Here is a 24,022-nt window from a genome sequence, read left to right on the forward strand (position 1 = left end):
GATTTCAAGAATAAAATTAAGAAAGAGGGAGAGAATCATGGAACTTTGACACATGCGCTTTCAATGAAAAAAAAAACCCATGTATTTAATTTTTCATTGACTTTTATTTTTGTTTCCTCTACATGATTCCTCTGTTCCTGTATATCACAAACACAAACTGCCAGATTTGCGAAAGCTACAGGCTTAAAGCCTTTGTGTGTACAGCCATACCATTTGCCTACAGCATGAGCAATGTCAGCATTTTACCATCTAAGCAAATATTTGCCAGAATATATATAATATTTATAACAGAAATTAAAGAATGTTTTTTCATAACAATCTAAGTCATACTATATGTAGTGCATATGTTTGCAAGTACTTTGCAAACCTTTATGTGAACTGGCATGAATTTGTGTGCACAGCAGCAAAGGTTGCTCTCCTGAATTTTACAGAAAGATACAGATATCCATTTCAGTTCTATAGTTGCCAGTGATGTACCACTCATAGTCAGTAAGTACAATCTGAAAATGAAAATTCCTGACCATACCAAATTAGTTCTTGTCTGACTTTGATCAGGTGTAAAAATTGAAAACCAGGGTATTGTAAATCTTAGTGTAGCCAGGTGGTTTGAGATGGGCTTTTTTTGCTTCATTTTAAAATATGTAAAAATATTTCTAAAAGTAACATGCCTTTCATCTTTTGTGCAATGATGCACTTAACACCTTCTGGTTTTTAAGAATTTTGAAATAACTTGTGTTCAAGTTGTGATTTATTTACAGTGGAGCTAGTTAAGAGACCCTTCCAGGCCCTTCCAATAATAAGAATATAATTTATTTAATAAAAGTTCCTGAAGTCCAAGTAATTATACTAAAACCCAGGATATGTATAACATTTTAACATGAGACTTGTTTTCCTTCTTGTTCTGGAATATCTTGCTTCCTAAGAGAACAAGAAAAATAAAGGTCAAAAATATTAAACTGTAACTTATTCTGTGATCTTATTCATACAAAAGGCTTTTATTCAGTGGTGCCTTAATACACAAGAAATAGATGATTGAGCCTTTCATGGGCTTGATTTTTCAAAGCAAGTTTCCTGATGAGTTATTTTATAAAATCATTGCCATCTCAGCCATCAAACTACAAGCATTACCTGTGTGATATAGGCTTCACCAAATATTTGGCTTTCTGTGATTCTTATTTTTGTGCCGAATTCAAGAAGGCATGTGACCTCACATGTAACTTTAAGTGTGACAGGAATTCATTTAAACTGAAAAGAAGTAACTAATCCTGAGAAATCTTCTCTTCTATGGCATTTGGCCTGCAGCATATGAAACTGTCTTGCAGGACTGAACCTGCATGTAACATTTAATAATATACTTCTAAGAGCCCAGCTACCTCCTGGTTTTGCCTTCTTGGGTGTATATTGCATGTATACCTTCATTACCACTGACAGAATCAGCCAGTCAGGAAAATAAAACATTTCTTTTTCCACTGTTTAATTAGCTGAAAGGATTTTCAGTCTCCTGTGACTGAAAATCTGTGTGCCTGGTGGTTATATTTTCAGTGGAGAAAAATGTCATGGAATGTCATTCAATGTATTTGACTCATTCTTGGAGAAACAATTGGGTATTTTTTGTGACTGCCCTAGGTGCATGTCTAGAGTTTGGAGGAATAGCATCTTATCTTTTCCTATGGTACAAGAAATTATGTTGACATATACCTTAGTAATATATACTCTAAACACCAAACATTGTCTTGAGGGCAACAGAAAAGTGTGAAATTTTGTACTTTATAATATTCATATTAGTTTGCAAAGTGCTTTTACTTCCTATTCCTAGTGTACTGAAGATTCTCACTTTAAAATTCACTGTCTGTGGACTGATAAATCCATTAGCTAGAAATTATAATTGCTCATTACTTTGTGGAAAGTTAAACTTCTGATCATGTCTATTTATACTCCAATTTGTACTAAATGCTATTTACATTTCAGCTAGCTAATATGAAGAAAATTAACTTGATCATAGCCAAATCTAGCCCAGTGATAATCTAATTATAATACTATAGTAATCTGTAAATGTGGATATTGTAATTAGAATTATCTACCAGTAGAAAAGCATGGAAGTAATTTTTAATTTATCTAAGGTATAATTTTTTTTTTAATTTTAATGCCTTTGCTCACTTTTCTGGTCTCCTGTTCACTCACTAAAGGTTCTGTCTTTGTAGAACCTAAGTTATATTCCCTCAAAGAAAAATTCTTTCAGACTTAAATTTTTATATCCCTCTTTTTCTTGTTTAGAAATAGCACTTGTCATGTATTCAAATTATGTGTATTAAATAGTAGAAGTTTTTGTGACTTCCACCTTTGCATACATAGTCAAAATACTTCCCCAAGGTTCTATATGGGAATCTTCTTACTTTTGGTAGGTGGCCTTTATTGCTTTAACACCTATAGTATTGTCCTCGTGTGTCATTTTATAAGCTGTTCTACATTTTCCTCAGTTGTGATTGTTTTCCTGGGTGGATGGTTATTTCTACTCTGCATATGTCTCTGTACAAAGTTAACTGTATGTACTGATGTGCTTGAAATAACGATGTGTTAATTGAGGGCTTTCTAGTATACTGTTTCCTGTGGAGGGGAAAAAAAAGGCTTCAAGCTGTATTCATTTGGATATTAGTTGTTTACCAAGAAATTAACTGAGGGGCCTAATTCAGTAAAGTATTTTGGCATTTGGTCTTATTTATTGTTTTATTCTAAGGAGGCATTTCCATTTTGTGTCAGTAGCAGACAGGTACTAAATCCACGAATATTGCAGTCTAAATGCTTCTTGAGAGTGCATATAGCTGTAAATATCATGGATTATTTTAGAATATTCTAAAAGCAAAAAGTTTATTTGAGAAGTGATTTTAATAACTGTTTGATTAAATCTAATTCGGTATTTTAAGTACCTTTTCTTGTGATGAATGGGAACCAAATTGATCCAACCCTAACCTTTGCATGTGACACAGCCTCCATGCCCAGTGAAATCAAACAAGAATGTAAATCAGGGATTATTTGTAAAATGTTGCCAAGCTCATGCTGTCATATTTATAAATCAAAAGTTAAGTTTTGTAATTGAATTTTTTTTTATAACCAAATAACTATCTGCCAAGCACAAGTCATAGGTGCTTCAGATAGGTTGGTGGTTATAAATTTTCTCTCCCCCTTCTCTCTTTCTTAACATTAATTATGGAGATTTTCTTCAGGGGCTATGAGGTGTTACTTGGCAGACTGTGATAACCTGCTTCCATCTGGCCTTTCTACAGGAGAAAAGGTGATGCAGGATGATGAGTTCACCTGTGACCTCTTCCGCTTCCTTCAGTTGCTTTGTGAAGGACACAATTCAGGTTTGTGGGCAGGCTGCCAGTCAGCACAATCAAGGTGCTGGTAACCGATGATAAAAGCTCTTAATTGCTGGAGGTTTGGCAGCCTTCATAAAATGTTATGAAAAGTGGAGTAGCTGCTAGACTGTACACGGAGGGAAAATCTTTAAGTGGAACTAAGTTGCCAGTGTTTTTTAACAGCCCTAATTTTATAGATAAGATAATTGTTTCCAAAATGATGAGTTTTGGATCTTGACCCACTAGGAAAATTAAATTTCCATAAGAAAATATACACAGTTTGTAACTTCTAGACATGGAAGATTCAGAAGAAAATGTAAGAGGAATTTGTGTTGATTGTCCTTTGGCATGTCTGCTTTCTGGTGCACACTGTTTCCTACTAATGTCAGTTAGAATTGTATGAGAGGTTACAATGTACACAAGACCTTTCTTGAAGAAATAACATATCATTTAAATACAAAAGAACACATTAAAATGCATAATTTGATTGTATTCTTATCATTAAGTATAGTCCCATGTGTTTTCTGTGTCGTTCTTAAGGAATGAAAGAAAGAAAATGGATATTTTTTCTTTTTAGGCATCAGACATAATTCGGACTTAGTTATCAGTATTTGTATAATTATATGATTTAATTTTACTTAACAAAATAGATTATAAGTATAATTGCATTGTTATTGATGTAGTTCTAGTCATAAATAAAGACCAAGTTACGCTTTACAGATGAAATGTATAAACAAGGTTCTGGCTTCAGAAGTTCACTGGTATGTGATCTCTGCAATGAGATGTTAAAACTCTTATGATGACTTATTGACCAAAAAAATCCAACGAACAAGCAAAGAAAAAAAACTAAAAAAAAAAACACCAAAGAAAGAGAAACAAACCCAATACATGCATCTAAATTAAACTTTTCTAGACCATCATAAGTCAGAATTAATTTTCAGAAGTAGTTTCTAAACTTAAATAAGTTTAAATTAAACTTCTATTTGAATTTTTAGATTTTCAGAATTACCTGAGAACTCAAACTGGTAACAACACAACTGTTAATATTATCATTTCTACTGTGGACTACTTATTGAGAGTTCAGGTAAGTAAATTATTTTCTAAGTAAGTAAATCAAAATATCACTTCTATACAAATTTTATTAGAAAAGCACATTTATTTGTCATCATACTTATTCTGGTTCCTGTAGCTCAAGCTGATGAGAAAGGCTGAAATTCTCTATTGGTTGCAGTTCTTTAAGAATTGCTGCTTTGTATGGGGAGAGTCAAAGGTAGCATAAATGTGAAAGACTGGTTCCAGCCTTTTTCTTGGGAATGTGATGGAGGCCATTAACCAAGGAGAGCAGCAGAAGATGGGGCCATGCTCAGGTAGCCAGGTGTTGACTGAAACTACCCTGTGAGTGAGAAACTTTTGTACTGCTCAAGGTCAGTTTCAGCCAGCTTCTTTTTCAGCCATATTCTGAATTAGGCTGAGTGCTGGCCACTGTGTGAATGAGTGCTCATCTGGACTAGAGTGAAGCATGATAATAGCACATATTCTAAGAAGGGGAAAAAAAAGGCAAAAGGAAAAAAAACAAAACTGCAGAAGACAGTGTGTTAAAAAGCTTTTCAGTAATCTATCTTAACTGTCTCCCAAATCCTTTTAATATGAAAACATTTCATTGTCACAAGACTGTAGAAATTAATGAAAAAAAATCTTTGTTTCCACATTGCAGCATGTGAATGGTGTGAAAACATATTTTGTGATAAATGTTCATAATTTTTACCTGTAATTGTCTTCTTTCTGAAAATCATTGTACATGATAGTATATTATGATTTAGTTTTTTAAAATTATTTATCTAGTTAAGTTCCCTTGAACCATTCATTTATTTGCTCTGAGAATTCCAGACTTCGAAAATTCTTTTTCTTTGTTTTGTTTCCATTGCTGCTGTTATCAACATTGCTTTCTCTCTTTATGCACTCTGTAGAAGTTGTGGAGACAATACAATGATTTTCCTTCCATTGCCTACTTTGTTGAAAATTTAATAAGCTCTCCTTTGGGGAAGATGGAGAAAGGAATCATGCACACAAAGCAACATTCGCTCCCACTATTGACTAGGTGTCAAGCATGCAGTATAAAGAGACATTGTTTAATGAACAGCATGTAGCATGGCAGTACTACTGAGCACTCCCTTTCAGAATGCAGGCTGTTATATTTCTAAGATCAGATACCAACTCATCTAATTTTAATTTCTTTTATTTTGAGGTTTGCTGTGGGATGTTTAAGTTATTTCTTTCCCTGTATTTGTTTTCCTATTGATTGCCTCGAGATGAAACTACAATTCTTGAAGTATCTTGAGAATCACTGGTTGGTTCATTTAAAGCCTTTATAAACAAAATAAATTTTAGAACAAGAACTGTCTAATACTGGTTTGTTTGTTTGTTTGTTTTTTTATATTGATGAATATCCAGTTAGAGCCAGTTTGGCCACACAGCCTCTTTGTGCTTCTCACAACTGTTTTTTCTTTAGGAATCTATCAGTGATTTCTACTGGTATTATTCTGGGAAGGATGTTATTGATGAACAAGGACAACGAAATTTTTCCAAAGCCATCCAGGTTGCAAAACAAGTTTTCAATACTCTCACAGAATATATCCAGGTAAATTAATTTCATTAGAATGTTATGGGCTTGAAAGAAAAGTCATCATATATTTGGCATGGAGATATAAAGGAGCTGGATATAACACAGAAATATAATATAGATGCATTTATTCAACAGTATTTTAGTGCATTTGTTTATGTACAGAGCACAATAATAAAATATATGTATATACACCTGTCACTACTCATTAGAATTTTCTTTAATTATTTTTTAGCACTGTGCTCTACAATATAGTGGGGAGACAAAATTCAGAAAACTGGTTCTCTAATCCCTTTTGTGAATTTTGTATTAACCGTCTCTAAGGTTTTTCCTAATTTACAGAACTACATAAGTAAGAAACAACTTGAAGATTTGTATCCCTTCACCACTTACTGTTTAAAGTTGCAAATACACACAATTTGGGAGTCTGAATTAGTATATTTAGATTAGGCTAAAACAGGCAGAATGGTTATTAGGAGTAGACATTTTTTACAGTAAGTGGTTTTATTAAATACATAATTCTAGATATATTTAATATTTCATAGACATTTCTGAAGGATAACCCTAAGCTATGCACTTATGTGTATTTCTTTCTTTTTTTGTTGAATCTCTTGCAAACAAATTTTGCTGCTTTTTTTTTTTTTTTTGCCTGAACAATAGGGTCCATGTACTGGTAATCAGCAAAGTCTGGCACACAGCAGGCTGTGGGATGCTGTAGTTGGTTTTCTTCATGTGTTTGCCCATATGCAGATGAAGCTCTCTCAGGTATCTTTTTGTTTTACTCTTCCCTTCATAAGTCACTAGCATGTTTATGAAAGAGAAACAAACGTTAATATGTTTGAGACATTAATAACAGTTGGTAGGAAAAATAAAAGACTGAGATGATAGAATACAATAAAATGGAGGGAGAAAATTGCAAAACTAGAGCTAGTGGGAACATCAGGCCTGTAGTTGGATCACTGGCCGCAGGTACAAAGCAGAGTAGATCAAACTGCAAAGTATATCACTGATATTCGAAAAGAACTCTCAGTTATGTTCTTTTGTAACAAAGTTCTCTCACAGTGTTTTCTGCAGTTGCCTTTTATGCAGGACCCATCATATTCATTGATGGCTCCTGCACTGAACCCTGGTTCATCACTATTAAACCCTAGTTCAATACATGTCTGCTTTTAAACCTTTTTCACTCGTAGTAGAGAATAGTCAGAACTTATAATAGGTGAATTTCTTTTGGATGTGAGTACTCATTTCATAAACTGTAGAAATAGTGAAGGGGACTGGCAGAGATAGTTAGAGTGTGACAATGAGGTGCAAGGAATCCTATCCTTAAACAGTGCATTTATCAACTTCTTAATTTTTTAAAAGAATTATACATTTTAGTTCAATGCACTGATTCTAAATTTTTTACATAATTTGACATTTTTAGAGAAAAATGTCATACGCTTGTGAAAGTGTTATTGTTAAGAAATAGTCTCTGAAGTCTCTGAGGTTTAGATTTCATTATTTGGCTCCAAAAATGTCCTTTGCATAAATTAAAGTAGTCTTGCTCAGATTATTTTTCTTCCTGCCCTTGGAACGTTATGGATGAAAGTAGGCTGCTTGCTGACACTTGTGGATGTTGGGCTACAGGTACACATCTTATTCTTTCTAGCTGAGTAGAAGTCTTCTTCCCAAAAATGGCATCACAGTCAAACCTGATTTTCAAGAGAAATGTATTGAATTTCTCCTGAAGTGCATTTAAAGGTGCCTGTAGATACTGTTCAGGTTTTGAAGCAACTTTGTTATTTTAAGAATTTTTAAATAGTCAATATTTGAGTAGGCTGTGGTGAAGGCTATTGTGCTTTTTTCCTGTTCCACTAAAGCAAACTGGAAAGAAGTATTTAAGTAGTTATTGACAATGAGTCAAACACATGGTAGCTACGTGTTGATTATGAAACAAGATGTGGCTATTGGCAAGATTTGCTTTTACAGTAATGACAAGTTTATTGTCTCAGCTGTGCCCAGAGTGGCTTCACAGCATCTTCAGTTACTGAATCTAGAAAATAATGATACTCATCGCACCTCTTCAAAGATAGCCCAGCAGCTTTGCATAACAGGAGTGTGAACTTACTCCTGGTGTTCCGTGAGATGACAGAAACAAAGTCTACTCCAAGTGTATCATTCCAAATGCATCACTATAAATTGTGATGGTGTCCTTCTCTTGCTTGGAGATCAAGTTTTTGGCTTTTGGAAACTCTCTATGGGGCCTAGCAGAAAATACCAGAATAGACATGGACTCTTTTGTTTGTTTTTATTTATTACAAGAATATATCAATATATTTTTCAGATTCTGTTGAAATACCAGTTTTCAAAAGTATTGAGTGTGGCTAAGTGGAGTTACAAGGAGTTGCATATGGATTTTGTCTGTAAGAGGGACCTGCCTAGGCTAAATACTTGGGTTTTGTTTTCAGTCATGAGTTTCCAGAGCTCTTTTGGAGAACATTTGAAGCAAGATTTCAACAGGAGCAAAATTAGATCATTGGTTTGTTTGGGTTTTGTGGTTTTGATGTTTTAGGGGTTTTTTTTGAATTTTAATTCTCTATCTTGTACCAGAAAGTAACAATGTGATGTTAATGCTTCTTAAGAATCTAAGACAGCAAAAGAAAGTACAATTTTCAATCCAAAATAAACAAAGATCATTACAGTTGTAAATAACTGTTGTAGTTAAAAGTTTTGTTGTGAAAACTTACAGGGCAAATCAATTAAAAATCTTGCTATTTCCAAATTATGCAGTTTTCAATCCAAGATCAAAATTGTCATTGTTGATGGTGGAGTGAGTGCTTTGGACAATGTTTATTATAAAAGTTTTTTATTTGAGTCTGAAGAACAGAAAGAAAACATTTTTGTATCTAAACTCCTTCACAGAAATGGGTTTAAATTGAAAGTAAACCCTTACTTAGCCTCAGATTTTGTTAACAGTTTAAATTTAAGAAATTACAGAGCTGTGATTAAATCAATGTCCTACAAGTTTTAATGATGGAAGATCAGATAAATTTATAAAAAATGAGTTAGTTATTAAGAAAATTGAACAGACAGATATTAACCAGAATTACTTACTACACAGTATAAAAGCTAAAAACATTGGTCAACTATAACACTAAATATCAAAGCGCACTATATGAAAGCAATTCTGTTAAAGCAATTATATGCAAGCTAGAAGAAGACATAGTATGTAGAAGTTGATAAATTTCAGTGCATTCCTTTTTGTGGTGTACCTCTTCCTCCTTCTCTCAATCCTTATGGAGCGGTGTCCCATATCCATGGGAAAAATGCCATGTCAAGATTGTGAAAGAATCTAACTGTATGAAAGTGGTGTGGGATTTTTATAGAGGGAAGAAGTCACAGACCTCTAGGTCAGTTTAGCAGCTTATCTGTCAAATCTGACTTCAAAGGGACAGGTGTGTGTCTAAAGATGGTAAGCCAGACCGGCCTTTTAGCATATTCAACACTAAAAAATAGCACTGATGTAGCTCATCACAGATGTCTTGCACTGCTTTATCTCCTGCCTGGGTTCCAGGCCAAGCAGGTAAGCTTTATCAGGGCAAGGCATCCTGCCACAGCCACAAAGTACCTTGAGTTTGTTTTACCACTCACTGAAGTCCAGCACTGCTCAAGTATTTGTTATCAATGGCATGATGCAACAGCATATCACTGAGGAAGAAATTAAGTAGCTGAATAATTCTATCCAGATGGATTCCAGGCAAGTGACATAGTCAACTCAGTAAACCCAATGAGATAAAAGGTGGCTAAAAAAACTCAATTTAATGCATGTCAAAGGACTTACTAATGGAACTTTACTAATAAATATTTTAGCATTTAATTTCAGCTTTTCTTTTTCACTTCAAAAAGTTCAGTGGCCTATAATGAAATTGCTCATTTTGCATCATGTTATACTTTGAACTCTATGTGCTACTGCTATTGCTGTTTTTACAATTTTCCATAGCTGTAAACTTGATGACACCAAAAGTGAAAATGTTTTAGCTGACAGGAAATATTACAGAAGCATCATCTGTGGCCTTGATATACCCAGTTATTGCTTTAGATCTTTTACCATGTTCAGTTTTATCTTTATTAAATTACTCTTTCTAAACAGATGACAGTTTAAATATTCTGTGAGGAGTTAAGCAATTAAGTATATTTTCACTGTATTACAATTTTTGACGCTTCTAAATTCTTAATTTCTAAGCCTGCTTTTTACAAGGTGAAATATGTATGCACATGCATGCAAAATGTCAAAGAAAGCAATATATAATTTATATTTATATACTATCTTTGTTATTTAGGATTCCAGTCAAATTGAACTATTGAAGGAATTAATGGATCTTCAGAAAGATATGGTTGTCATGTTGCTGTCTATGCTGGAAGGTAATAAAAATGTGAAATTTCTTTTGTAGTTGTTCTAGCAAAGTTTTTACCTTTGTCATTTTCTAAACTTGAAAGATAATGCTCTGTATTTCTTTGCATTTTTAATTTTCATGTCTCAATTTTCAGGTCTGAAAGTGAATGGGAGAATTTAAGTAGGGTAGTTGACATAGGTTATATTAATTCTGAATGCTAGAACTTTATAAAATCCAGAGCTAGCAGAAATTTTGTTTTTTTTTTTCTGTGAACTTGACTGATCTTTTGGGTTATACAAAGAGATTTTTACAATGAAGTTGAAATCCTGAGTTCTGGGGATGAAACCATTTGTTGGTTATTTTACTAACAACCTTAATATATTGAATTTATTTTGGTAGTGATTTTATCCATAAAACAGGCTTTATTAATCTAGTGGCTCTGTTCAAGGTCCTGAAATTATAATTCCTCAGGTTTTAGGCTCATAGAAGGCTATTGAAAAGCAAAGTAAATTCTTAGTACTGTAGGCTGGGCTTGGTAAGGAACATACTGAGCTGCTTATCTAGATAATAGTGAACTAGTGACATTAGATCTGTCTGTGCTGCACTATAGTGAAATTATAATATGCTACCCCACTTTTAGTACTGCATTAAATGTATGATCTCTCTCTACAGGCCTTGTTAATTCTTCCTTTCTTTAATTGCAAATAGTCACATTTATTTTCAAGTCTTAGGGTCGTGTTAATAGTGAAAGACTCCAGATTTCATAGCTAGCTTTCTCATCTAAGTGTGTTATTCACTAATTTATCATTCATACTCTTTGATTCCTTCACGAATCATTATAATATGCTTTTCTTTGCCAAAATATTTGCTGATGTTATCTCTAATATCCTGTCATTACCTCTAGGTAATGTTGTGAATGGAACTATTGGAAAGCAGATGGTCGATATGCTTGTGGAATCATCAAACAATGTGGAGATGATTCTAAAGTTTTTTGATATGTTCTTAAAACTGAAAGATTTGACTTCCTCTGATGCATTCAAAGAATATGACCCTGATGGTAAAGGGATAATTTCGAAGAGAGATTTTCACAGGGCAATGGAAAGCCATAAGCATTACACTCAGTCTGAAACTGAGTTTCTGCTGTCATGTGCTGAAACAGATGAGAATGAGACTTTGGACTACGAGGAGTTTGTGAAACGATTTCATGAGCCTGCAAAAGACATTGGTTTCAATGTTGCTGTTCTCCTGACCAACCTGTCAGAGCACATGCCCCATGATACACGCTTGCAAACTTTCCTGGAGCTCTCAGAGAGCGTGCTGAATTACTTTCAGCCTTTCCTTGGACGTATAGAAATCATGGGCAGTGCAAAGCGCATTGAGCGAGTTTATTTTGAAATAAGTGAGTCAAGTCGGACTCAGTGGGAAAAACCTCAGGTAAAAGAGTCAAAGAGACAATTTATATTTGATGTCGTTAATGAGGGTGGGGAGAAAGAAAAGATGGAGCTTTTTGTTAACTTCTGTGAGGATACCATCTTTGAAATGCAACTGGCTGCCCAGATCTCTGAGTCAGATCTGAATGAAAGGTCAGCTAACAAAGAAGAGAATGATAAAGATAATCCTGAGGAAGAAGATCCTAGAATGGGTTTCTTCTCTCTTGTAACCATGAAGTCTGCTCTAGTAGCTCTCAAGTATAATTTAATGACTCTTATGAAAATGCTCAGCATGAAAAGTCTAAAGAAACAAATGAAAAAAATGAAGAAAATGACGATGAAGGACATGGTCTTGGCTTTGTTTTCTTCCTACTGGAGCATTTTGGTGGGCTTACTGCATTTTGCTTGTAGTGTTGTCCGGGGCTTTTTTCGCATCATATGCAGTTTGCTGCTTGGAGGAAGCCTAGTAGAAGGAGCCAAGAAAATCAAGGTGGCTGAACTGTTGGCTAATATGCCAGATCCCACTCAGGATGAAGTGCGTGGGGAAGAAGAAGAAGGGGAGAGGAAACCAACAGAAGCTGCATTGCCTGCAGAAGACTTAACAGATCTGCAGACTTTAACAGAAGAGAGTGATCTACTCTCAGATATATTTGGTTTGGATTTGAAACGAGAAGGTGGACAGTATAAATTGATCCCTCACAATCCAAATGCTGGTTTGAGTGATTTACTGAGCACTCCCTCCTTAGCCCCAATGCCCGAGGTACAAGAAAAAATCCAGGTAATTGTATCTTCTATTTCTGATATCTATTTCACTCTTTCATATATTAAATGTAGTCTTGAAATAAAACTTGCATCTTAGTTTTTCAGGGTTTTCTGACTTTATTTGTTTTTTAAATAACTGTATAATTGCTGGTGTTAACTCTTTCTGATGTCAAAACTTAAATTTCCACAGCCTTCTCTAAATACACAATGTTTTGGATTGCTTTTAATTCAGTGTTAAATTGCCTCTCTTCATTAATGTACATCAAATGATCATATTTTTTCAGGTTTTCCATTGTTTAACAAAAAATCCCAAAACTCCTAACATTCTGCGTTCTGGGTATTCTTTTAACCAACTCTGTACTATATAATAATATTTATACAGTTTTTAATTCTGGTTTTCTGTAGGAGAAGGTGAAAGAAGATGAAAAGGAAGAGAAAGAAGAAACAAAATCAGAACCTGAAAAAGCTGAGTATGTATTATTTTAACCTCTGATCCTACAAAAAAAAAGTTTTGTTTCAGAGAGAGAAAAAAACTTCAGGTTCTTTTGTCCTCCTTTGCCTTTAATTTTCTGTGCATTTCCATTCCAATTAGGCTGGGGTTTTTTTTTAAACAATTCTCCTCATCCGTGCACATTTGCAAGGAAATGCCGTGTAATAAGCGGCTCACTGGTTCTATAATTTCTTATAATTTCTCTTCCAGAAGCATCCTTTGTAATGTTCATTTAATTTCTTTTAATGTGCTTAATTGATTTTTTTTTTCTTGGAAAATCTTAAAGCTGGAAAAAAAAAAATCTTGAAAACTTTGTAAGGGTGCCTGAGTTCCAAAGACTTGTTATCCATCAGTAGTAGAGACTGAATCTGCTTTACCCTTTCCCATTTGCTATGCCATGTTTTGAGTTATTTGCATTTTGAAAAACCTTAACATTCCAGTACAATTTTAATGAATCACAGAATACTCTCACATCTTTATGAAGATTGATCAATAATAATTTTAACCCTTTTACAACATGTTAAAATCTAATGTTAATGCCATTAACTCAGAAGAAGATAGTGGCAAGCAAAATATAGTGCTTGGTTTTAACCAGTAATAACCGTGAATCTCCATCCCTGTATTTTATGGTTCCTGATACATGTACATTCTTGTGTACAGTTTCTGTAGCTGATTTATCACTGTCAAAATTCTAAGATCCCTTAGTCTCAAACTCTAATAATTACTGTTCTTCTGGGATGACAAGCACTTGTCACTGATAAAAACTCTTTTTCTTAATCAGTGCAGCAAATTTCTAACTTGGGTACTATTAACTTTGTGAGGGAGAGTCTTCCTGACTTTTGAAGGTCATTCACTGTTGATTGCTGTGCTTGACTGTGTCAGTTGCAGTAATACTTGTATTCTTTACCAAGAGTACAGTGCCTGGCACTATTAGTTGCCCTGAAGCTACTCCTGATGTGACAAACTTTCAAGTGAAAGTTTATCAAATGTCTTCTAGGAAGAGGAGCTGGCTTTGGACATCAGTCATTCTGTTTGTAGATAGGAACAGAGAAGTAAATAATGTAATTTAGAAGTTGCCTCTCACTCTGTTTTGACTTCAAATGGACTTCTGTGATCTTTTAATCTATCATGCTGACAGTTCAAATTAACTTCTAAGGCAACTCACAGTTCTTTAGATCATGTGTTTGGAGAAGGCAGACCATGAACTCTGGCTTTCTCTAACAACGCAGCATGGTGATACTCACACACCAGATGCTGATAGAATCTTACTTCATCTCCTCCTGGAGTGGGTATTTATGATGTCATCAGGTGGGCAGAAATGCAGAATTTAAAACTCAAGGTTTGATGTGTAAGTGGAAGAAGAACCAAAGATTTCTGCAGCCTTTGTGGGAACTGGATTGTCCAAGTGCATGAGGTTGGAGGGGAGCACTTAAACATGTAGGCACTCATGCAGACATTGAGCTGCCAGCTTACAGACATTTTATCACTGCAAGAATCAGCTCCACAGTTGTGAAGAACCTCTGATAGCAAGGCTGGCAAATTTTTGATTACCTGCCTCTACCAATTAGCATTCCCACTTCAGGTTGCCGAACCAGTTACTTCATCTGTAGCCTTAACCAGACTGTCACCCTTGGCAGCACTTTGGACTGAAGAGGGATGTTTTTCATGTACATGAACTGCATGAGTCATGGGAGCTTGAGCCTCTTTAAAAGATGCAATAGCCTATTTCAGGGTGTGATTTAATTTAGCAATTTTATTAATTTGACATATTATTTTGCCTTCATTTGTATCCTAAGAGGAGAAGATGGAGAAAAAGAAGAGAAAACCAAGGAAGACAAAGGGAAACAGAAATTAAGACAACTGCACACACACAGATATGGAGAACCAGAAGTTCAAGAATCAGTTTTCTGGAAGAATATCATTGCATACCAGCAGAAGCTTCTTGTAAGCTGATCTTTAGCTTATGTTTTTAGCTGTTAGCAGAGACACCATATTCTAACCATGTAAAGACAAGTAGCATCTGCTGAAGCACATTCTCTTGTCCACCATTTCCATAAAAAGGACATGAAGCAAAGGTTTTATGGGGATGTTAGAGAAAAGAAACACACAAATAACTTAGTATACAAGATATACATTCTCAGGAAGACAATTATTGTCCCAAACCTAGACATTCATAGATGCCTGTGCATCATCGGAAAACATCCATGCATTTTTCTGGGAGTAAAATTCCTCAATTTTTACAGCAGCTAGTGAGACAGTAGGATTTCTCCTTCCCTGATTGAGACTTCTGGGAAATTACAAGTTCTCCTATAAAAATAATCAAATAAGATACAATGCTTAACCTGAAGGAAATAAGAAAAGATGTTGCAGATTTTTGTGTGTGTGTGAAATAGCAAGTCAGTATTTGTCAAACTTTTCAAAACCCGTAGAAAAATAAGATTTTATAAAAATGTAAAACTGCATCTGAGAATCTCTCAGTAAAATATCACATAATATTTTTCTCCATAAATGCTTAAAATCCATGCTTTTATTATCTTGGATATTCCATTCATATTCTCTGAAGCCAGAGTGAAATGCAAAGCAAAAAGAAAGAGACTTTTGCTATGTATATAGTATATAATTGTGTAGGGATGGCCTACTTCTAGCATGAGAATCTAGCAAAACTACAAAACTGCAGTCAAAATCTTATTAAGAAATTAAGTGTTTAAATTAGACTTTGGAGCTGAGATACATTTTAGGCTAGTCCCATTCCAATCATGGGAATTAAGCAAAATTTTTTTCTAATAGTCTCATTTCATATTTCACTAATAGTCATCTATGATTAGGGCTGAAATTGTCAGAATTCCTTCTGGAGTGTTAAAACATTCAAAATATGTGCTGTAAAGGTTTGTGTGATGTCAGGAAGGAAAAAGGTACATTTCTGCAGTCCTTTTGATAGTGTGAAAATGTCAGAAAATCTTTTTTATTCATGTCACTCAGGTCACACATGAATTTTTGCTGGCCTGGTAAAAATGGAGTTGATTTAGGAATAGAAAATATTTAAGATAAATTTATATGCAGGGTTTTTTTTTTGTTTTTTTTTTGTTTTTTTTTTTTTTTTTTTTGTCTGGTTTGGTATTTTTTTGTAAAAGTAGCAATTTGCTATATGAATGAATATTGAACTGCAAGGCAGATAGAGACTTCTGTATTATTACATTACCCTTACATTGTGATATCTCTGTTGTGTCCAAGTGTATTAAGGGGACAATGAAAAAGATGTAAGAGGCAATTAGAAAGCCTTCATCCTTTATGGAGTGAAACAAAAGGTCCTTTATTCAGTATTACACGTGTAGAGTAAGAGAGAACTTGTATATCACTCAAAATGTTGTTGGTTCTGGGCTTTTTATATTTATAATTCTATTAAAAAGTTCCATAAGGGAAAAAAAATCCACAAACAAACCCCTCTCAGCAGCAACTTACTAATTATGGCTGAATCTTATGTTTTCTCCTCTTTTCAGAATTATTTTGCACGAAACTTTTACAACATGAGGATGTTGGCATTATTTGTTGCTTTTGCCATCAACTTCATCCTTCTTTTCTATAAGGTAAATTTCTCAAAATGCAACTTTTTAAGTTACACACTGGAAAACATCTGGAATATGCTATGGTAAAACTGCCTAGCCTATTGGTTAAATACCTGCTTCATCCTACCACTTCAAAAATCTAACATGATGGCATCTGAAATGTTTGTGAGAAGTAAAAATACACTTCTTGTACACAAATAGCTATTGACAGAGCATTGTTCTGGGACAAAGGCAGCAGGCTGAGAGGCCTTGCCTCAGATGCTTCATTTCCCAGTACAGTGAACCAGCCAAGCTGAGCCTTCATAGGTAACTTAAACTAATCCTTGTCAGTTGAGATGTTTTCTTGTGCCATTATGCTCTCCTGAAAGAGTATGTACATCCAGGAGTCACATTATCTTAAGTTGCCTAGAATATCACTGATTTAGTTAAGTTTTTAGTAATATTAATGCAACTCTAGAGACTTTGGACTCAAATAATTTCCTGGCAGAGAGTCATGATGATAAAGACTACTGTCAGGGGCTTCTTCAAAGAGGCCTGTGCCCTTTCTTGAGTTTGAAGTGATAAAATTCATCATGGACCAAATTTGGTAACACGGACAGGCAGTGAAAAAAAGAGAAAGAAAAAGCACTTTTTTATGGACTGATGTAACAAGATGGAAAGATCTTGCTGAGGTATTCTTTGTGGACATTTTTATGCAAAAAAAAATTCTTTATATTGTCTTTGGTATAATTTTTTTCAGCTCAGCAACTTAGCTTATAATACTGTAAGGCTCCTGTCAAAGGAGTACAGTTGCAATATTAAGTGTTTTAAACAGGTCTCCACATCTGCTGTGACAGAAGAAAAGGAGCTTCCTGTAGTATCTGATGGTGAAAGTACCAAGTTGAACATCCTGGAAAGTGATGATGAGAGGGTCATTGCAGTGCATTATGTCCTGGAAGAAAGCAGTGGCTACATGGAGCCCACATTGAGGATTTTGGCCATCCTACACACAGTCATCTCATTCTTCTGCATCATAGGGTATTATTGTTTGAAAGTAAGCAAAAAAAATTTACTCTTTTTTCTAGGTCTAAACTTTATCTGTCTAGCAGTGTAACTTAGAACAAAGTCAACCTGCTTAAGCAGGTTGGGGCATTGTGTAAAGAAGTCTGTTTTGTTAGTGTAATGTACACAGAAAGTGTGTGTTGGGTGATATATCTGTTCAGGAGGCTGTAGGCCAGAGTCTGATCTGCTGTCAGTCAGAAAGTTACAGTAGTAACCTGCTTCAGAAGCTGCTTGTGACTGACAAAGACAAGTTGTGAATGCACATGACTCAGATTACAGTTTTAGATTACTAGTCTGTCAGTTAGTAGTCTATCAATTAGGTAATTTGAAAAGAATGCAGCATTTTGGACTACTGCTGCTGCATATTGTGATTCTATAAAATGCATCCTGTTCATACAAACACACTCTGCTGGTAGTGTTTTGGCATCTTTTAAAGGAATATCTTGGAGAAGATCTCTGTGAGGGATGTGAAAATTAAAGATGCCACTTCTGTTGGCAAAATGCTAATTCTGGTTTAAGAAAACCAAATTTCATAAATCTCTGGACCTGGGAGCAGTTTATCTGACATGTATCTCCCCCATTTTTACACATATCCAGGGCAAAAGCTGTAAGTCAAAGCGCAGGATAGTGCTGAATTAAATGGACCCTTGATATGACCCAGCTTCTTATTTGTCCTTATATCTCTATTAAGGTCTTATGTGGTTCTTTTCCTCTTTCAAGGGCTACTAATTTGTTCTGTGCTAAAAGACATGATCTGCTTTTGTGGCTCAAGGAAATGTTCATCATGTTACTACTTTTAGCGTTGATTTTTATCTTTGCTTTAAGTATTCCTACAGTTCAATAGATACTAAACCATTTTTTTGTTGCATTGGTTGCCATGCAGCATGAAAGCTTAGGTTTCTGGTTTTTGAGATGTTTTCTTCTCACACCTCATACTTTTTTGTTTGTTTCTACTATGAGTTTTTATGATATATTTTTTAAACTTTTATTCTCTGACTAAAAAGGGAAAAACTTTGTTATCAATATTTATCTTAATTGCCTTCTTTCCAATTCTGAAACAAAAATACGGTCCAAATATCATTTCAGTCTCTATTTTGGAGATTTTTAAGTCCAAATTATTCTAAACTGCAGGCATGTGTGTGATCAGTTTGCTTCTAAATATTGCTTAGCATATCCCATACATTTTTTTTTTTATTTAGCTGTCTGAAAATCATGTTGGAACTTTTTTTTATTGTATCTATTGTAATCAGCATATTGCTTGAGTAGTCTGTTTTTTTATTATTACTATTTCAGTATACTCATGTCATGAGTATACTGAAATGGTAATAATCTTGACTATTATTATAGTCAGCAAGGTGGGTGAATTTTGGAATCTGTGTAATAGTTACAGGAAAGAGTAGAGTTTCCTAGAAAAATCCGGTCAACTAGCATCACTATTTACATCTGCCTTCTTGAAATGTACTTTTGAAGTTATCCAGCTGGTGAAAGAGAGCTGTAGGTAGAGCCTGGCTCAGTGTCTCAGCTGCTGACAAGCCTTTTTTTGTTACTTACAGTCTTTGCTCTCTGCAGCAAAACACTTTGTTTCCCACTGTGAAACCTCAAAAATTCTTTAACAAATAGAAGGAGCCTCTAACATCTCTGGGTATCAAAATGAAATAAAAACGTGTCATCCCAAAATAATGTTTGGAAATAGAATGTCAAAGGATTAAAAAAAATTAGCCCACTTTCACTTGACTACCTCTAATCCTATGATTGCACTGAAAAACTGTTTTTATTTGAAGGATTGCTCTTCAGGTGTTTTGGCCATCTTTTTACAACTGTTCGCTATGCTGTAGTTTAATGATTCTGAATGACCTGACCCCAGTGCATTAATACCTTTTCGGTGTTCAAGGGAATTGTTAAATCTTTTAATTTTTTCAAGTACTACTTTTGCATTCTTCAGTTTTGATACTTATTTCTTCATAGCAACCAGCTTTTCTTAAAGTTTGCAGACATATCAGTGCATTTTACATAGTTCCTGTATTTTCTTTCAACTGCAGGTTCCACTGGTTATTTTTAAGAGAGAAAAGGAAGTAGCAAGGAAATTGGAATTTGATGGGCTATATATAACTGAACAGCCATCAGAAGATGATATTAAGGGACAGTGGGATAGACTTGTAATCAACACACAGTGAGTTTTTACTTCCTCTGTCTCATTATAGCCCTGTAAGTAATTGCTCTTCTGTTTCCCCAGTTACATGCTTATCATTCATCGTCTGAAATAAACAATTATTAGAGACATCCCTCTAGCAAGGATATACAAAATTTTCAGGCACATGCAAGGTTAATGTTTACTATCATTTTTGCTATTACTATTTAATCTTATGCATTCCCAAATTTTTGCCTTAAAATTACTTCTCTTCATAAAAGAACAAAGAAGGGGGATGGGTTTGTTTTGGCAAGGACAGTGATGATGGTTGTGCATTGCTATCAGTTCAGGAGTGAGCTGTGCTTTGCATCACATATTTAAAGTTCTGTTTCTCTGCCTGGTGGGGCTGTGTGTGGGATGTAGCTGCTCTAGAATCCTGTCTGCAGGCATTGGCTCCACTGTGCTTCTCACCTTTACGTGGTAGGCTGAACACCATTTGGCAGCTTTCACTCCAGAATGTTCACGGTGACTGACTGGTGTAGACACCACATAGAGACTCCTAGAAACAGAATGGAAATATATTTGTCTAAAATGTCATCTTGTTTATCTATGTTTTCCAGGTCTTTTCCAAATAACTATTGGGACAAGTTTGTGAAAAGAAAGGTAAGGCTTATTTTAAAAAAGATTTATGAGGTTAAAATAAAATTCTAAAGTGTCTTTCTGTTCATGCTGGGAGGAATGCGGACTACACTTCTTTGAAATATAACTTTGATTCAGTGTAGATTTACATATTTACGATTTTATACAGATTTTGTATAAAACAGGAATTCAAGTACATTCATGAAATTACACGAAGAATTTTGTGTGTGCTTGTATGCATAATGCAAATTATTTAAAATATCTTGTCTGTATTTATGTATTCACCTCCATACACAAAGAATGGTATCCCTCACCCAATAGAAGGTTAAAAAGTAATTAATGAGAAGACAGGACAAATTGAGATATTTAAGCACAGGGCATAATCAGGCAACTATAACACCCTGAAAGGTATATACATGCACTGGCCTTTTTTGTATCTTACCTCTCTATTTTCCCATGGTTTTTCTTCCCCAATTTACCTAAATCAATCCCTTTTTCCATCTTTGATTTCTCCCTGTAACATCCAATAGCATCCTGTTTATGGGATGTATAGTGTATGCATCCCTTGGCAGCAATCCTCTTAGTCTGACAGGTGATCTGGAGAGCTTTTACCAGTGAGTCCTTTTATATGGTTCAGATTTGGGTCTGAGGCTCTCCTGGGATGCCCTGGGAGGGACCAGGCAGAGCATCCATTCACTGTGAATCCATAGTTTGGGTACCTGCCTGCCCCTGCACCACTGCTGTCCTCTAGGCTTGAGCATTCTTAAAAATGCCATTTAAAATGTTTTCTCAGTTTGCTCTTAAGAATAAATATAATGATTGTACAATAGCTTACAGCAAGAAGAATCTTTTCAGTGTGTTTGGTCACAATTGAAAAAGAGAGTGTGCATGTTATTGGATCAGTTTTATGCCTCATTCACACTTCAATGCAAATCTTGTATGATACTTTTGGAAATGTGTGTTTTTTAATATTAGTCTTCTGCTTTGTAACCATCTTAGGTCTTAACTTGACCAAAAAAATTCCTTTGAATTGTGTACTCATTTTGCTGTGGAGATTTTTTTTTATATTTTAGGTTATTATATAGAGATTTTTACCTGTCTATCTAAGCAAAGGGGAAGAAGTAGCTCTCACAGAGCTACTTTTCTTGAGAAAGAAAATAAAATTCTACATTGCTTCTGTCAATGTAGATGGTCAAGGAAGGGTTAAATAAAAAGGAAAGGAGTATGGTTTTAAGTTGTGTGTAACACTTTAGCTTTAGCTGAGGAAATGCACTGTATGATTTAACTGTCTTCAAATATACTATTTTGCAATTAATGTCATTTCATATATATATTTGTATTTTAATCCCCAGTCTACGAAATAATCCATATAATAAAGTACTGTTTTCAGGCTTGCTACAAAAAAAGCTTCTCTAAAAATCTGAAAAAATATCAATAAATATTTAAAGTGCTTCCTATTAGAAAGCTGGCAAAATACGTCCTCACCTGGAGGAATCACTGAGTTATGATCTTGTTATAGAAAAATCTGGATTTCTTTGACTATTCTTTTTGAAATGAGAAGAGACATAATATTTAGAAAGGAGCTGTGTGTTCAGTCAGAATGAAAGCAAGTAAATATTTATTTCCAGCAAAATTACTTATGAAACATGTTAAATTTTATTAGAAAGAGATCAGGGCTAGTTTAAATTCACTGAAAATAAATTTTTTGCCGTAACTATATGTTCAAGATCTTGTGATCACAGTGTCATGAAGCACTTTTTTTCAGGCTCCTTGTATGTTAAACCTTTTGTCTTCAGATCCAGGCCAAATAACTGCTGATCTACCTCACTAATTAATATTTTTGACTATTTCTTCCTTTAGGTAATGGATAAATATGGTGAATTCTATGGCCGTGACAGGATCAGTGAATTACTAGGCATGGACAAAGCTGCTCTTGATTTTAGTGATGCTCGAGAAAAGAAGAAACCAAAGAAGGATAGCTCCTTTTCTGCTGTGTAAGCATTTGCCTACAGTTTGTTTGTTATTGGGGTTTTGTTAGTTTATTTTTTAAGAATTTTGTTGGGGTTTTTTGTAAGCTAAAATCAAGCATTCAAGGTTTACCACTCAGACAAGACATCTGTTGCCCATTTACATATATTTGCATAAGAAATCAATTCTTATGTTGACTGATACAATATATTTATTTAATTATAGACAATGTACATGCAGGATTCCTCTGGTTTTTTATGTATGAAGATTTATTTTGGTGCACAGCAGCTTGAATATATCACATTCCCACTCTTTTGATAGTGTCATCACACCTTGGCTGGAATCTCCTTTTCAAGTTCTCAGTTCAGCTGTGCTGGAAAGAATGGGCAAAAATGGCACTGTGTGTTCTGATTATAAAGAAATTATGAAATAAATTTAAATGTTAGAGGCCAGTAAAATATGGGAATTGGATGATTAATCTTCACATCCTTGCATAATTTGTTTTCCCTAAATTATTAATTTACATATTATTTGGGAGGCAAATAAAGATAATCCCCTTGACTTTCAGAGTAGTAAATTCTCCTTTGTAGAATAGGATTTCATAAAACACTGCAAAAAAAGTTTTTTCCAGTTCTGCATTATAAAAGATAATTATATAAAATAATGATATAAAAAAGATATTCAACTAGATAGAACATATTTTAACAGATGGAACTTTAATGCTACAGAGATTCTGAAGAGTTTATTTAAAGCTTTCTCTAAAAGCAATATTTTATCTATGAGTATGCAAGGATTATGAGAAGTAGGAATTGGAACTACTGGTAGATTAGAAGTGCATTGAAGCAAGAGCTGATGTTATAAGGATGACTCTTTTATCCATCTTTATAAAAGATAGATATTAATAAACCAGGAGTCTGTCTGAACAGTCAGTCAGGTGCAGTGTAAAGGCTCAAGGTCTCTGTGTCATTTCAGTACTAAACTGAAATAAGAAAATTTAATATTGTGGCAGAAATACTGTCTGGAATGCTTTCTTCCATGCTGTTTTACTCCTGCTGGATTACAGTAGGACCCATACTTGAGTTTAGGAAAAAACCTACTACTTCTATTATTGGTATAAAAACAAAATGTGTGCTCATACCCATATGAAGGGAGAAACAAAATGTGCGCTCATACTCACTCATATGAGGGGAGAAACATTTAAGTAATATTTCTGTGAACAATCTTGAAAAAACAGACCAGAATGAAGCAGTTGAAGAAGGCTGATGAAATATTTAGTTTAAGAATCATGTCTGAAGAATGCTTTTTTTTAACATCTTTAATATCTCCTCCATGTTATATACAATAAAAAAAATTATGACATCATCCATCTTTCATATTCTCCCTGGAGGAATCATTTCATACTCAGATTAATATGTTACAGGAAAATAAAAAAGTATTACAAAAATTTGTAGAACCAGTCACATAAAAGAAATATACTCTTCAGGAAAGCATGTTTATCCACTTTTTATCAGTTTCAAAAATGAATACTAATGAAGCTACTAAAACTTACACATATTCCAAATTCCAAATTTGACATGTATTTATCATGCAGTGAAGAGAGAGGTGGGAAAAGCATTGGAACTGACCTCTTACTGCAGTGCCTTAGGATGAAA

The 24,022-nt window shown here is 34.4% G+C and overlaps 1 protein-coding gene across 6 annotated transcripts in view; it reads left to right on the top strand.

Moving 5' to 3' along the window:
- RYR2 (ryanodine receptor 2) overlaps nucleotides 1–24,022 on the top strand; it is a 381,271-nt gene that overhangs the window by 343,290 nt on the left and 13,959 nt on the right. For all 6 annotated transcript variants that reach the window (XM_021527067.3, XM_021527070.3, XM_021527068.3 and 3 more), the window contains 13 exons: nucleotides 3,282–3,362; nucleotides 4,352–4,440; nucleotides 5,866–5,994; nucleotides 6,637–6,741; nucleotides 10,296–10,377; nucleotides 11,254–12,557; nucleotides 12,947–13,011; nucleotides 14,828–14,975; nucleotides 16,529–16,615; nucleotides 17,409–17,627; nucleotides 19,675–19,805; nucleotides 20,384–20,426; nucleotides 22,263–22,396. In XM_021527067.3, coding sequence (XP_021382742.2) covers nucleotides 3,282–3,362; nucleotides 4,352–4,440; nucleotides 5,866–5,994; nucleotides 6,637–6,741; nucleotides 10,296–10,377; nucleotides 11,254–12,557; nucleotides 12,947–13,011; nucleotides 14,828–14,975; nucleotides 16,529–16,615; nucleotides 17,409–17,627; nucleotides 19,675–19,805; nucleotides 20,384–20,426; nucleotides 22,263–22,396 — 2,617 coding nt within the window. The remainder of the gene's footprint in view (nucleotides 1–3,281; nucleotides 3,363–4,351; nucleotides 4,441–5,865; nucleotides 5,995–6,636; nucleotides 6,742–10,295; nucleotides 10,378–11,253; nucleotides 12,558–12,946; nucleotides 13,012–14,827; nucleotides 14,976–16,528; nucleotides 16,616–17,408; nucleotides 17,628–19,674; nucleotides 19,806–20,383; nucleotides 20,427–22,262; nucleotides 22,397–24,022) is intronic.

Source organism: Lonchura striata, chromosome 3, assembly GCF_046129695.1.
Source record: "Lonchura striata isolate bLonStr1 chromosome 3, bLonStr1.mat, whole genome shotgun sequence".
In the NCBI taxonomy this organism is placed as follows: domain Eukaryota; kingdom Metazoa; phylum Chordata; class Aves; order Passeriformes; family Estrildidae; genus Lonchura; species Lonchura striata.